This window comes from Erpetoichthys calabaricus, chromosome 14, assembly GCF_900747795.2.
Source record: "Erpetoichthys calabaricus chromosome 14, fErpCal1.3, whole genome shotgun sequence".
NCBI classification, from domain to species: Eukaryota; Metazoa; Chordata; class Cladistia; order Polypteriformes; family Polypteridae; genus Erpetoichthys; species Erpetoichthys calabaricus.
This window is the reverse complement of record NC_041407.2, coordinates 35,261,322-35,276,770: the sequence shown is the minus strand read 5'-3', so window position 1 is coordinate 35,276,770 and position 15,449 is coordinate 35,261,322. Positions and strand designations below refer to the sequence as shown.

The 15,449-nt window shown below is 40.3% G+C and overlaps 1 protein-coding gene across 1 annotated transcript in view; it reads right to left on the bottom strand.

The window, feature by feature from the left end:
- The window catches only part of LOC114643479 (E3 ubiquitin-protein ligase rnf213-alpha-like), a 367,913-nt gene that overhangs the window by 267,395 nt on the left and 85,069 nt on the right, over positions 1-15,449 (bottom strand). The window contains 1 exon segment of the mRNA XM_051918940.1: positions 223-412. Within this exon segment, the coding sequence (XP_051774900.1) occupies positions 223-412 (190 nt within the window).

Here is a 15,449-nt window from a genome sequence, read left to right as displayed (position 1 = left end):
AATGTCAAGTATTTACATTAAGAAAAAAAAATAATTTAAAAATGCAAATTTTAACAAAATCATGGTACTAGCAAGCCAGTTAATTTATTTTGAGCTCTAAGTAGTAAGGATAATGTATAAAAAGAAGCAAGTTAAAATAAGTATACCTATAAAAACATGCACCTGGAAAAAAAAACACAATCTGCTTTCATCTTTATATACAGCATACATGAAGTTACGAACCTCAAAGTTGCTATAATAAATTCCACTTAATTTGTGGAAAAGTCCATAAAGAACATCAAACAGCTCAACATAGACAGCTTCAAAGTATCTGGACAAATCTTCTAACTTCATCAAGTGAAGACAAGATCTAGCAAGAATCTTGTCGGCTTCGAATAAATGCTTCTTAGCTTTGATGATATCTAGTAAAGCACTGAAATTTCAATAAAGGAAATATTAATAAAATGGATTTTTAAAAATTTCATAAAATCTGCAAACACATACATATATAAAAATGTTTAATAGTGTACCATTGATCAATGTGTGCATCTCTCCTAACTCATTCTTATAATTATTTTTTTATCCCCAAATAAACAATTACACCAGAAGAAAGTTCCATTATATTTTTTTTCTTATTCTTAAAATACTAAAACAAAAAAAATATATAAATTCTCTACTTAATTTGTATAAAAATCCTTATTTCAATACCATTACAGGGCTGCTTATAAATATTTAACCATGCTATTCAGCTAATTTTCTTTTTTATTTTAATCAATTACTTCTCATTTACAAACCTAGAATGTCAAATACATTTACAGATTCAACACATTTAAAATAAAGCTACAAATAACAAAATGGTATTTCATCAGTTTATAACAGTTATTCAGCCAAAGACTGGTCACATAATGTACAGTACATTTTATTTTTTTAGCATTACTACATCATGGCGCGAGAGGGTGCTGACATGTCACGTGTTTGCTTTCACTTTTTTTTTTTTTATTTCACCTTACGGTTTTGGCAATTGTACAATCCTATTTCATGGATATTATTTATGATACCAAAATGTTTTTAAACATCAGATCAAGGATTTGACTTTTCATCTGCTTCATATGGGACAAAAAAAAAATAAATAACAGCACTATGTAACCGAGACAAAAGTGGAAAAATCCAGGTGAAGGCAAAACATTGCAGCCATTTTCAATTTTCACCATTTTTCTAGCCACTATCCAGGCAGGCAGGCAGTTAATTAGTTAGTTAGTTAGTTAGTTAGATAGAGTGCATCCGGAAAGTATTCACAGTGCATCACTTTTTCCACATTTTGTTACGTTACAACCTTATTCCAAAATGGATTAAATTAATTTTTTTCCTCAGAATTCTACACAACATCCCATAATGACAACGTGAAAAAAGTTTACTTGAGATTTTTGGAAATTTATTAAAAATAAAAAAATTGTGAAAGCACATGTACATAAGTATTCACAGCCTTTGCCATGAAGTTCAAAATTGAGCTCAGGTGCATCCTGTTTCCCCTGATCATCCTTGAGATGTTTCTGCAGCTTAATTGGAGTCCACCTGTGGTAAATTCAGTTGATTGGACATGATTTGGAAAGGCACACACCTGTCTATATAAGGTCCCACAGTTGACAGTTCACAAACTGTTGACAGTTTCACAAACAGTAGACAGTGAGCACAAACCAAGCATGAAGTCAAAGGAATTGTCTGTAGACCTCTGAGACAGGATTGTCTCGAGGCACAAATCTGGGGAAGGTTACAGAAAAAATTCTGCTGCTTTGAAGGTCCCAATGAGCACAGTGGCCTCCATCATCCGTAAGTGGAAGAAGTTCGAAACCACCAGGACTCTTCCTAGAGCTGGCCGGCTGTAATAAAAAGGTTTTCTCTGTAACAGGAGAAGGGATAAAATAAAGGAGTAAGAGGGGGTTGGTCGCTTCAGTGCAAAACCAGCTACAAAGATTGGAATGTTTGGGATGATCGCGAAAGAATGTGCAAAAACTTCTTTCTCATAAAGGGTTTCAGAATGTTTTAGGGAAAGGTTAATTAATGCAAGATGTTTTTCTGTAAGTTGTTTTGATGTCTCTAAGCAGGGTTGTTTTAGGCTTAGTAGAGATAACACATAAGTTGTCCCGTGGGAAGATGTGTGCAGAAACTGATCACTTCTGTATACACTGCTTACACGTAAGCCATTTTGGGCAAGGACACTCAATTAGTATATAAGGGAAGGTTCCGCCCTCAGTTTCTTTGGAAGCTCAACCGTGGGGAACGTGCACACCGCCCGGTATTGGACCAGGCTCACGAGTTGATCCTCTGACGAGACTGACACGCGGGCTCCCTCAGTCTACTGGTCTAGGATGATGGCTCTGGGTCTTTTGATATTACTGTAAGTATAGTATAATTCACATATCTGTATTACTGTAAGTTAATAGTATAAATCATATATCTTTATATATATATTACTGTATGTCAATAGTACAATTCCTATATTTGCATGTATATTGCTATTATATTGTATGTAACTGATATTATATTTGAACAAGTAAACACAATTGAAGTATTGGACCTTTCCTCTCTGATTCCTGCCTGCTTATTTTCTCTTAAAACCTTGGAACCATTTTCCCCAAACTAAAACATTTTGGCGTAGTCGCTGCAGGATTTTGGGGAATTTGGTAAAATATTGAATTACTAAGTGAGGCAAAGGAAATCAGAGATGTTTAAGAAATGTCAGGTGTCTGTAAAGGAACCCATAACGGGCTTGCAGACGCGGGGGTGGGTTTTGCTAACTGCGGTTAGAAGTCTGGATAGTCTGGTAGACGAAAAAGAAAGGGAGATTAAGAAAATGCAAATGGACTTGGCGGATGCGTTAGGGCGGGCCTCAATGGCCGAATCCCAGGTAGCTGTATTATTGCCGCGGGTACAGAGAGCCGAGGGGATGGCGGAAAAGGCAGCCTTTTGCATAGCCAAGGTGAATGCGAAAAAGAAGCGTAGACCGGATGTTGCGAAGATCAAAGCGTTTGTAGCCGCAGTTAACGTCCATGAGTGGGATCCTGAAAAATGGGACGGTAAAATTTGGGATGATGATTATGAGGATGATGACGGACCCGATGCAGGGTCGGTAATTGATCCTCTGCCTTTACAGGCTAAACCCGTGACACGTCGCAGACTTTTTACTGATGCACAGGGTAATGTTAGGAGGGGACATGTTTATGAAGATTACACTGCACAAGAAAGAGAAGGATTTAGATCACGTTATGCACAAGGGCGAAATGAGCCAGTAGACACATGGCTTGTACGCTTGCATGATGCAGGAGCCGGGCATGTGTCACTGGATGGGGGGGATGGTAACGAATTTACAGATTATGCCATCGATCCCCGTTTTAAACAAGCAATGAGACAAGAACTGACCAAGTTAGAAGGGGATAGTACGTTGTTGGCGCTGGCGGCGAACGCAGCATTTGAAATATATCCGCACCCACAGAATTGGCCTGAAGTAAAATCATGGACGACTTTGCAGCAGGCAATTCGAGTGGTTAGAGAATTGGCAATGAGGGACGCCGTGGTAGCGGGCCAGGCGGACCAGTTAGATTTGTTCCCATTTACATCTATGGCCAGGACCGTCCTGATAAGAACAGCCCCTGCTAGTTTGAAAGGAATAATAATGACTCTTTTACTGAATGAGGTAGGTGCAGGAGTGGGGGAGGTTGTGACTAAATTACGGGATTTAGGTGACCTGGGAGAGTGGGGAGGAGCCCCGCCAGGGACAGCTGCAACACAACCCACTGGGGCTACATCAAGGAATAGCGCCTATAGAACAGGGGGAGTGAATAGAAAGGAGTTATGGGGAGCATTAATTAATGCTAAGGTCCCTAAGGAGGAGATAGATGGACAGCCTACAGGACTGCTCCTGGACAGGGCAAAGAAAAAAGGACTTATAGATAAGTCTGGTGGAATAAAGAAACGAGTAGCAAAGGCGGAAGTACATTCACTTCTTACCTTCGCTGAATGGGAAAAATTAAGTAAAAAGCATGACGAAGTTTTTACTTTTGCTGAGTGGGAAAAGTTGGGTAAGAAGCGTGATGAAACTGGCCCCTCTTCATCTTCCGAGAGCTCCTCGGAGGAGGAGGAGGAGGAGGAGGAAGACAGGGGGAAAAACCGGCGCAAGAGTAAACATAAGAAAGGAGGGAAGAAAGCTAAAAGCAAAGGGAAAGGGAAAAATAAAGGAAGGACTTTATATCCCGTCGAAGAATTAGAACGCGCAGCACGAGATTGTTAGGGATGGGGCCAAGCACAGGTGAGAGCTCTAAATTGGCACGATGCGGACATTCGACCTTTTGTACCGGTAACGATACATTGGGAAACTAAAAACAAACAAATAGTAAAGGCTCTCATCGATACGGGTGCGGAGGCCACTTTAATATATGGGAATCCATCTAAATTCAAGGGGAAACGATTGACAGTGCAGGGGATTGGGGGAACGGACATCCCTGCCACTCAGGTGACGGTGATGTTACAAATTGGTCAGTTGCCCGTGAGACCTTACCCCGTACTAATCACCCCAGTGAAAGAGTATACAATAGGGATGGATCGTCCACAGGTGGCAAATATGCTGTAATCGCATGCTGGCATACAGCCGGCAAATGTCAGCGTGCATCAACAGCATTTCTGAAGTTTTTTAGGTGTACGGTAGAATCAGCTTTTACAGCTGTGTTTTCTTCGCTAAAAATGGAGACAGCAGTAGTTGCAACAGAAACTTTAACGGCAACGTTAACCGTAGCAGTAGCGATAGAGAGAGTCGAATCGGAGGCCGTTGTGCTTTCCTCGAGGAGGGCGGAGTCAGCTGCAGCAGCTGCGCTAGTCAAAGACGCAGATAAGGTGTCTCTGCAAAAAGTGGAGGCAAAGGCGGTTAAAAGAGAAAACCTACACTTGTCTGCTGGTCAGACAGATTGTGTATGGTTAATAATTATTATAAAGCAGTTAGATGAGGAGGCAAAAGAGAGGAGTAATACCTGGCTAAAAAGTCGCGAGCAGCTAGCAGTACACATAGCGATGTATATCGAGAATGCCATATGGAGTAAACAACGACCGCTCAGTGTTAAAGTGTGTGCTTTGATTTCGGGATCTTTTGACCCTGAGGAACAGCAGTAGAACTTAAGCTGGTTATTGGGAGCACTCCTTTCAAAGCCCCTGTGTTGATTATTGCTGCAGAGAAAACAATATGTATATTGGAGACGTCAGTTTATAAGTAAAGCTGCTATAATGTGAGGGTTACTTGTATGTAGTAATGAAGGAAAGTGTACGTGACAATATGGTGTGCATTTGTTTAAATGCAATAATTGGTATGAAAAAATGGCATGTGGCAGTATAAAAACAGCCAATGCCAAACTGCAAGTGAAAACAGAGGACTGAAAGAAAAGGAAAGAAGTAAGAATGTTTTCTTCCATTTATTCTCTACTGCACTGCATTCTCTGTATAATTCTGAGGTTTAAAAATGTTATACCAATAGTTAATTCATAACTTTTTGTAAAAGTAACCAGTGCTAAGATAAGATTTGATTTAGACATTGAATGTGGAGAAACTGGTGGATTTGTATAGCCATTGTAGACTGCAGGGCATGAGTTGAATAATGTGACTGAAAACTAAGTGAATTATAGAAAGAAATAGAGGAGATGAAAGCAAAGCACGTGTTTGTATATGAAAGCTTTTGAAAGTACTGCATTTGAATTAATGGAATGGCCATTTTAGCAGTTAGTTGGAATGAAAAAACTTATTGGTGTTTCAAGCAGCACATTCATATTGGGGAATAAGTAAATGAAAGGCAGTGGCTTACCATCCAGTTTTTTGGAGCTCAGCATGTAAAACAAAGGGGTGAAAATCCCGAAGGGACACTACGGGCATGTATGCCCAAGATCAAGTCTGGCGCTAAAGGGAGTCACTGTGCTAGCAGGCGTAATCGACGCAGATTACCAAGGGACCGTCAAAGTTCTGTTACAATCCTCAATGGGGGATCCGATCAAATTGACTAAGGGAGATCGAATAGCGCACTTGTTAATAATACCAGTTCACATGGGAAAAGTGCAAGAAAGTACTGCACCAGTAGTTAAGACTGGCCGGAATGTGGGGGGATTTGGATCAACAGATGCTCCTAAATTGGTTAATGGGGCGAAGGTGTGGGTTAAACAACCCCATGAACCACCCCGCCCGGCAGAAATCATCGCAATGGGACAGGATTTGATTGTAACTGTTCTATACAATGGAGAAGAAGCATGGGTAAATGTTCCTGTAAAACACTGCTATAGACGGGAGTGAGGAGTGGGTGCAACATGCTGTGTTCTTGTTTTACAGAATTGGGGGTGTTCTGAATGAAGTAGGAGCCACCACATTAGGAGGCAAGGCAACGGAGACGACTCCGGTCCGATGGTGGTGGAACAATTCCACTAAGCCCAGACGTCAGGAGAACACCACATGTCCGGAAAATCAGTCTTGCAATGTCCTCAACATTACGACTGGTGACGGGTGCACCATCTACTCCTCGAACTTGAAGGTGCCGGGGGTAAAACCACAGAAGTATCTGATTGAGTGCTCTGAAAACTTAAATATTACCTGGACGTCGAAAGTAACTTGGTGTATGGGGCCCTGGAACGGCTCCAAGGTACAGTGCGAGGTCAATGCAACATCAGGCGAATACACCTCTAATAAGACTGGGCCCATTGGCTGGATCAATGCAACTGAAATTATTAACAGGACTATACCAATGCTTGCTATAGCCGTGTGGGCTAGAACCCCCATAACGAGACAGTCACATGTAGAACCAATAATTGACACATGTAAACTTGTTTCTATGACAGCAAAAAGGACTAAGGTTACATGGCAAGTGACGTTTCCACTGTTGCCACAGTGTAAGCGTGCTAAACGGGCATGGTATGACACTTTCTTAGGAGGGGTTGGCACCACCCTAGGAACTTTAAACACCGTAGATAATGAAATAACTGCAAACAAGCTTGAGAATGTGGGACGACATACTCACAAAGTGGCAGGCCAAATGGCTAGGTGGTTACCTCAGTCCATGGTCTCTCATCAGCAAACAGTAAACTGGGAACAACGCGCTTCAGATTGGATAATCACGGCTAGCAATGACATTCGATGGCTAAATGTCTCAACTTTCATGAACTGGACTGTATGCACTTTTAATATATTACAAGCACAGATACAGAAAAATAACATGCAAATGGCTTTAAGGACTAATACTATGCAAATATGGCAAGATATATGGAACATTAGCAGTAGCTTATGGTTAACGGTTAAACCTGAAAATATTAGGTGTAATGATACAATATGTAATGGGTATTGGTTTCAATATAATGTTACCACTATGATAACCTTGTGTAGATATCACGTTTTACCTGTTGTTGCACACGGACACCCTTTGGTGCTGCTTATTATTATTATTGCTTTAATGACTATATTTAATTGCTATGTGTTTTGTGTTTTAAAACGAATTAATAATAGAGCACGACAGACAAGGTTGCTGATTTTGCGCTGAGCGAGGGACCGATTGTAATAAAAAGGTTTTCTCTGTAACAGGAGAAGGGATAAAATAAAGGAGGAATGTTTGGGATGATCGCGAAAGAATGTGCAAAAACTTCTTTCTCATAAAGGGTTTCAGAATGTTTTAGGGAAAGGTTAATTAATGCAAGATGTTTTTCTGTAAGTTGTTTTGATGTCTCTAAGAAGGGTTGTTTTAGGCTTAGTAGAGATAACACATAAGTTGTCCCGTGGGAAGATGTGTGCAGAAACTGATCACTTCTGTATACACTGCTTACACGTAAGCCATTTTGGGCAAGGACACTCAATTAGTATATAAGGGAAGGTTCCGCCCTCAGCTTCTTTGGAAGCAAAACCGTGGGGAACGTGCACACCGCCCGGTATTGGACCAGGCTCACGAGTTGATCCTCTGACGAGACTGACACGCGGGCTCCCTCAGTCTACTGGTCTAGGATGATGGCTCTGGGTCTTTTGATATTACTGTAAGTATAGTATAATTCACATATCTGTATTACTGTAAGTTAATAGTATAAATCATATATCTTTATATATATTACTGTAAGTCAATAGTACAATTCCTATATCTGCATGTATATTGCTATTATATTGTATGTAACTGATATTATATTTGAACAAGTAAACACAATTGAAGTATTGGACCTTTCCTCTCTGATTCCTGCCTGCTTATTTTCTCTTAAAACCTTGGAACCATTTTCCCAAACTAAAACACCGGCCATCTAAACTGAGCGATCGGGGGAGAAGGGCCTTAGTCGGGGAGGTGACCAAGAAACCAATGGTCACTCTGTCAGAGCTCCAGAGGTCCTCTGTGGAGAGAGGAGAACCTTCCAGAAGGACAACCATCACTGCAGCAATCCACCAATCAGGCCTGTATGGTAGAGTGGCCAGACGGAAGCCATTCCTTAGTAAAAGGCACATGGCAGCCCGCCTGGAGTTTGCCAAAAAGCACCTGAAGGACTCTCAGACCATGAGAAAGAAAATTCTCTGGTCTGATGAGACAAAGATTGAACTCTTTGGTGTGAATGCCAGGCATCACGTTTGGAGGAAACCAGGCACCGCTCATCACCAGGCCAATACCATCCCTACAGTGAAGCATGGTGGTGGCAGTATCATGCTGTGGGGATGTTTTTTAGTGGCAGGGACTGGGAGACTAGTCAGGATAAAGGGAAAGATGACTGCAGCAATGTACAGAGACATCCTGGATGAAAACCTGCTCCAGAGCGCTCTTGACCTCAGACTGCGGAGACGGTTCATCTTTCAGCAGGACAACGACCCTAAGCACACAGCCAAGATATCAAAGGAGTGGCTTCAGGACAACTCTGTGAATGTCCTTGAATGGCCCAGCCAGAGCCCAGACTTGAATCCGATTGAACATCTCTGGAGAGATCTTAAAATGGCTGTGCACCGACTCTTCCCATCCAACCTGATGGAGCTTGAGAGGTGCTGCAAAGAGGAATAGGCAAAACTGGCCAAGGATAAGTGTGCCAAGGTTGTGGCATCATATTCAACAAGACTTGAGGCTATAATTGCTGCCAAAGGTGCATCGACAAAGTATTGAGCAAAGGCTGTGAATACTTATGTACATGTGATTTCTCAGTTTTTTTATTTTTAATAAATTTGCAAAAACCTCAAATAAACTTTTTTTCACATTGTCATTATGGGGTGCTGTGTGTAGAATTCTGAGGAAAAAAATGAACTTAATCCATTTTGGAATAAGGCTGTAACATAACAAAATGTGGAAAAACTGATGCGCTGTGAATACTTTCCGGATGCACTGTAGATAGATAGATAGATAGATAGATATTATTAATCCCCAGGGGAAATTCACAGATGACAGACGAAGATTTGCTTCAAGGACAAACATCAGGAACCCGGTATTTTTTATGATATGGGGCACATGGCTGATCTCTGAGACTCTACATTAAATCTGGAACGCTTCTATCTTATTTGGAGCATTTAATGAGTTAGTCTCATCAGTTTTATTTGTTCACTCAGGTGCTCTTTTTTAATATTAGATTATGGCTGAAGACCTGAAAACAGTCAGTGTTACAAATTTGCAATAACAGAAGAAATAAGACAGTGGTAAATAGTTTTTCCTAGCACTGTATACTATGCTATATGCTAAAGAGACTTGAGTATTTAGTAGAAAATATTATAATTTTTAATTGGATTTTCTTTTAAAACAGAAACTGGATGAACTAAAATTGCACACCCTGCTGAATAGATGCTTCTCAATGCTCATCACATTATTCACATCTTGCAATTCCAATCACTCAACATTTTCTATGAGAAAACCACCTGGTATCATTTGACTTTAGCATGAAAACTAAAAAGACTGCCATTTTTTTCCTGACTACACTACAATAAACCACAAGCTCTTAAGAAAACTGATTTTTGGTTTTCTTTCTTTAGTAACTGATTTGGGAATTATTAGGACACTGTAGTTGTTAGCTAGAGCCAGGAATAAAGAACATTTCTAATGTAGAGTAGATGCAGATGTACATATAGATTGCGTGGCCAAACAGATGACAATTATACTTTATGTTCAAATCATACTTTATTTTTTTTTCTTGCAATTTTTTTTATTAGGCCTGTACTCAAAAGGGCTGGAACAAACTGACAAGCAACTCACTAAATGATTATATTAAAGTAAAATATATCATAAGGTGATCTTTGACTAATAGAGATGACATAGTTCAAGCATGCAAGAAGTATGTCACAAAACTAAAATACGATAATTTAGTAATGTGTAATCAAGTAGTAAAACTAGTGAAAATATTAATAAAAAATAAGCAAAATGAGAAAAACTGGTCGTAGAGGCAAATAACTGCTTGTATTGATAAATAACTTTCTCATTAAAAAAATAGAAATCAGAAAACATTCAAGGGTAATATCTTTTCTCTCTATTATAAAAGGAAATCCTGAGACAAAAAGAGATAACTTCAAGTCCCGCGAGATGAGACTTTGGCCATGAGATTTTTTCAAGTCATGCCCTCCTCTCAACCTTATTCAATCACGCACATGGGCCTCTCACCTCTCATTCGTCTGAATGCTTTTGACAGACACAGTTCCTGTTCTCTTAGCTCTTATAAATGTTTACGCTTTCCTCACTTTAAGTTCCCAATAAAAGAAGACTTATTATGTCCAAATCTAATTGAAGAATTTCATCCCAAAGGGTTATCAACAAAAGAAATGTGTATACGGGCAAGCCTAGCACAGAGAAACGATGAAGTCAAACAAATTAACGCAAAAATTGTCGATTGGTTACATGGTAAATTGGTTAAATGCATATCGATAGACTATGCCGAAACAGTTGGTGGTGATTGTACGGAAGATGAAAACATCAACAATATCCCTAAGAATATCTACAACCGTTAAAATCGTACGGACTTTCACCGCCTGACTTACTGTTGAAAGAAGGATGTATCCAAGAAAGGTAATGTAGTACATCTGCTGCAGATAACATTAGACACCAAAGGAGATCTTGATATGCCATTTGTATTAAAACGTTTTCATTTTCCCGTTGGAATAGCTTTTGCAAAGATAATTAACATATCACAGAGACAAAGATTCGAAAAATTCAGTTTATTTATTAGAGCGAAAGAAACGAAATACACTCATGGGCAAGTTATACGTTGTGTTGTCACAATGTAAGTCCAAACACAGAATCAAAATTCAGTGTGAAATTGATAAAAATTTAATTCCAAAAATTGCTTTTACTGAAGTTTTACAGTAAAAGTTTAAAAAGTATGTGTGTTAATTTCAAATCCAAACAGAGCAAAATTGTATAAAGCAACGAATAACTAACGAAACATGAAACAATTTACTTTCAAATTATTACGTTTTACTATTGTTTAAATATGGTTATTTACTCGCTGTAATGTAAAATAGTTCCATTATGCATATGTAACAATTCCCATGAAAATAACAATCTGTTTAAGATGTGTATCCGCATCCCCATCCTTGAGTGGCTGAACCGCAAAGTGGCTAGCACGTAGCACCGGCCCAGGAGTTGGCGAGTTAAGTGAGCAGGGGGGCAAAGCTCACTAGTATTTATACAATGTCTAAGTTCTTCGAGTATCAAATTTACCAAATGATCACAGTATGTGTCTCATTGTTTTCTTATGCTGCCTGTCAGAGGCAATAAGTTAAAAACATCACATATAAACTGAAAGCCAAAATTTGAAAAATTAGGAGATTAACCATATCTGTAAAAGAAAAATTTGTATGTATATAATCATGCATTAACAACAGCAAATATTCCAAGGTTAGAATTTGCTCCTGGTATGTAGCACTGTTGAAAAATATAATTTCAAGTGTAATTTTGATAATACAATTGTATTATTATTTGTATTTTTATATATATTACATATTTTGTTGAAATTTGAAGGAAAAAATTGTAAATACAACTTTGAGAGCAAACAGACTAAAACAATGGCATTTTTATGAAACTGTTAAATCATGTCAGGTCAGGGAGCATGCACTGGTATGGCACGTTGCTGCACTTACCACATGACGAAACAGCTCAGGATCCTGGTTGGCAACGCCCCAGGCACACACGCTGTCCAGTAGGGAAATGACCATATATATATCTGCAACAAGTCAGGTGTTACATATGTGATCCCTTGGCTTATGCCAGCTGCTCAGATCTTGAACAATGAGGATCCTGTGAGCCGGATCAAACTTGGGGAATCGCAAGTGTAACCGACACTCCCTCACAATGCAGGTAATGTGCCTCATGTGTGACTCGGTGAGCAACTGCTCATTTGACACAAAGTCAAACCAACAGTACCTAAAAATTCTCCAAAGTGACATAGTACTGAAGGAGTTAAGTCTTCGTCACAGGTCAGAGCCCTCACAACCATCCTTCTCAGTTTCCAGTACAGACAGCAGTTGCCATCAAGCCGTGCACTGCGACTCCTCTTGATGAATCCAAGGTGCCCTGTGAGAAACCTCCTTCTGGTAACACTAGTAACACCAACACAACCTTCAGCAACCTTCCGGGTCTTGTCATAGAATGTCTCCCACATCATATTAGGGTCAGCATTTGCACCCAAGTCTGTAAGTTCCTTACACAAACTGCATGCAAACTCATTAGAAACAGCCTGATCTTGGGAGCCTTGCCAGTTCCGGCTTCATTTTCCTAGTAGGAGGTAGCCTACTGGGCTAAGCTGGTTCTTCAGAGTAGTAACAACAAGTCTGTGGTCAGAATTCACAAACTGGACACTTCTGTAGACCCTGCAGTTCTGTAGGAGCCTCCAGCATCTGTCCATGAGGATGTGATCAATCTCCTTCACCGCACCACCAGTATTTGAGTATCAAGTCCAATGATGTGGCTCAGGGCACTGGAACCAGGATCCAGCGATCCACAGACCCCAACGTTTTTCTGCAAAGTCAAGGAACATGGAGCCACTTTCAACACTGACACAATCCTCACAGCCAGTCTTGTCCATGTCAGTGGTCAAATTGAAGTCACCCATGACCAGAGGAGTGTCACTTTGTGGGCACCCATCAACCACAGAGCGAACTTGAGAGTAAAATGTCTCCCCCACTGAGACATCACTCACCACGGTTGGAGCATACACTGAGACAACAGACAAGGCACCCAGAGAGTGCCTTAAGCCAAGTCTCATGATAAGCTCATTGACAATGTAACATCAGACACATTGGGATTAGCCGGTCTGCCCCAGCAACAGCTACTCCCAGAGTAGGACATCAGAGCAACCAGACCAATAAAAGGTGTACCCACCTACAGAGATCTGACCAGTCCCACCTCTGCGCACCTCAGAGAGTGCCACCACTGAAATGTAGATTTTACAAAGCTCCTCCAACAGCAGAGGAAGATGATAACCATGCCGGAGAGACAAGACATTCCATTCCCCTACCCAGATGGGCCACCTCAAATTGGGACCCAAATGCTGCCGAGCAGAGGATGATGCTTCAGCACCACACCAGTTCCAATCCCCAACAGGCCTTACCCCAATGGCTCTCCGATGGATTCAACTCTTACGGGGATGAGGCTCCCGTTTAAGGCCTACCCCAATTCCCTTCAAAATGTGAGCAGCCTTCCTATGGGCTTCTGCAGCAGAATTACTCACACGGACAGCAGAAAGGAGCCCTGTCTGCTGTTTCAGAGTTACGTGAAGTTTTAATGGTGGCTGAAGTGTCAATCCTGCCTCCAGCCCCCAAGTTTTCCCTGGAAGTTGGAGGACCGCTTGAAGGGCCGGATACAGTTTATTGTTATACCCAGGACAAAAACTGTTAATGAACAGTTACAATTTACTTTATGAACTAAAACAAACAATTAAGTGTGGCAGTTACAAAAGTGTAGGCACACTTTCAGTTGTAAGGTTTCAGAACTCCTTAGTTTTAGTCTAGTGTGACTAAGCTTGTAAAGTGTTAATCTGGTTAAGAATTGTCATTAGAGATTGTCAGCTAATGACAATTCCAGAGCCTAGTAATTATTGGGTTCTTCAAAGCAACAGACAGAAGATCTGAATATTAAACTAATTGATGCCTACAAAGCAGGAGAAGTTTATAGAAAAAAAAATCAAAGTGCTTCTAGCTAGCAATTTCCACAGTTTTAATTGTCATTAAGAAATGCCAGTTAAGATTAACTATGGAGGCCAAGATAAGATCCAGAAGATCAAGAAAATGGGAGAGATAGAACTGCTTATATACTATGCAAGGCAGCGAAAGGAAAACCCTCTATAGATAGATAGATAGATACTTTATTAATCCCAAGGGGAAATTCACAAATAAGACTCTATAAGACTGCAAGGCAACTGCAGAAAGTTTAACTACGAAAGGAATAGTAGTGCACTGCTCTTCTGTGCAGCGTTACTTACACGGATATGCCCTGGCACAGAAAAACCATCAGAAAGTAACCTTAGCTGCAATCTCATCATAAAAAACAGCATCTTAAGTAGGCAAAATAACATCTGCATAAGACAGAGGCAGTTTGGAATCAAGTGTTGTGGGCAGATGAAGTTAAAAATCAAGCAATTTTGCCACAACTACAAAAAATTATGTTTGGAGAAAAACAGGTGCAGCACTTGAAGAAAAGAATAACTTGCCAACTGATAAGTACAGGGATGAATCTACTATGCTTTGTGTGGTTGGTAATGGCACAGGATACGTTGTGCTAGAACAGGAAAGGATTGCTTCCACTAAAGCAGATGTCACATTAAACAACTTCTAATTGTGGGGTATGTCACATCAGCCAACTGCATTCGCTCATCTCATCATCAGACCTTGTTAATTTAAACAACTGAAAATTGCTATTTCTACTTTATACCAACCAAGCGCCAATCACCTAGCACATTTGTGGTCGCCCCTCTTTCTGATAACTACTAGTGTCGTCATGCTGTACGAAGAAATAACTGCTGTGGTGAATTCAGCAGCAATCTTGGGCCCTCTTTTCTTGTTTTCCATTCTGGCATAGTCTGTAAAACACATGAAATCAGACAGAAAAGCTTCTCTTTTGTTTCTGAGGTCCAAAGCCCCCTTGCTACCTGATGGAGCCAGCACTGCACGATGGGTTAGCAGGTTAAACTTGTAGCGAATTCAGCCACAGTCTTCTGGTCTTTTTATTACTTTTCCATTTGGTTTTAGTATGTAAAACATGAGACGTCAGGAAGACGAGTCTCTCTTCTGTTTGTGAGTTTCAAAACACACATGTTCCTTATTCTTCATCGCTACTCACATTTTATGCATTGTACTTCCAGATGAACATTCATTGGTTGTCAGCTCTCCTGTTCACACAGCCTTCCCTTATGACTGAAGAGAAAATTAAACATGTTCGATTTTATCAGAACAAGTCCCAAGTTGTTGTGGGTTCTCAGAAGCACGCCACCAAATACCTCACACTCGCTTGCTACGACACTATTACGAAAATG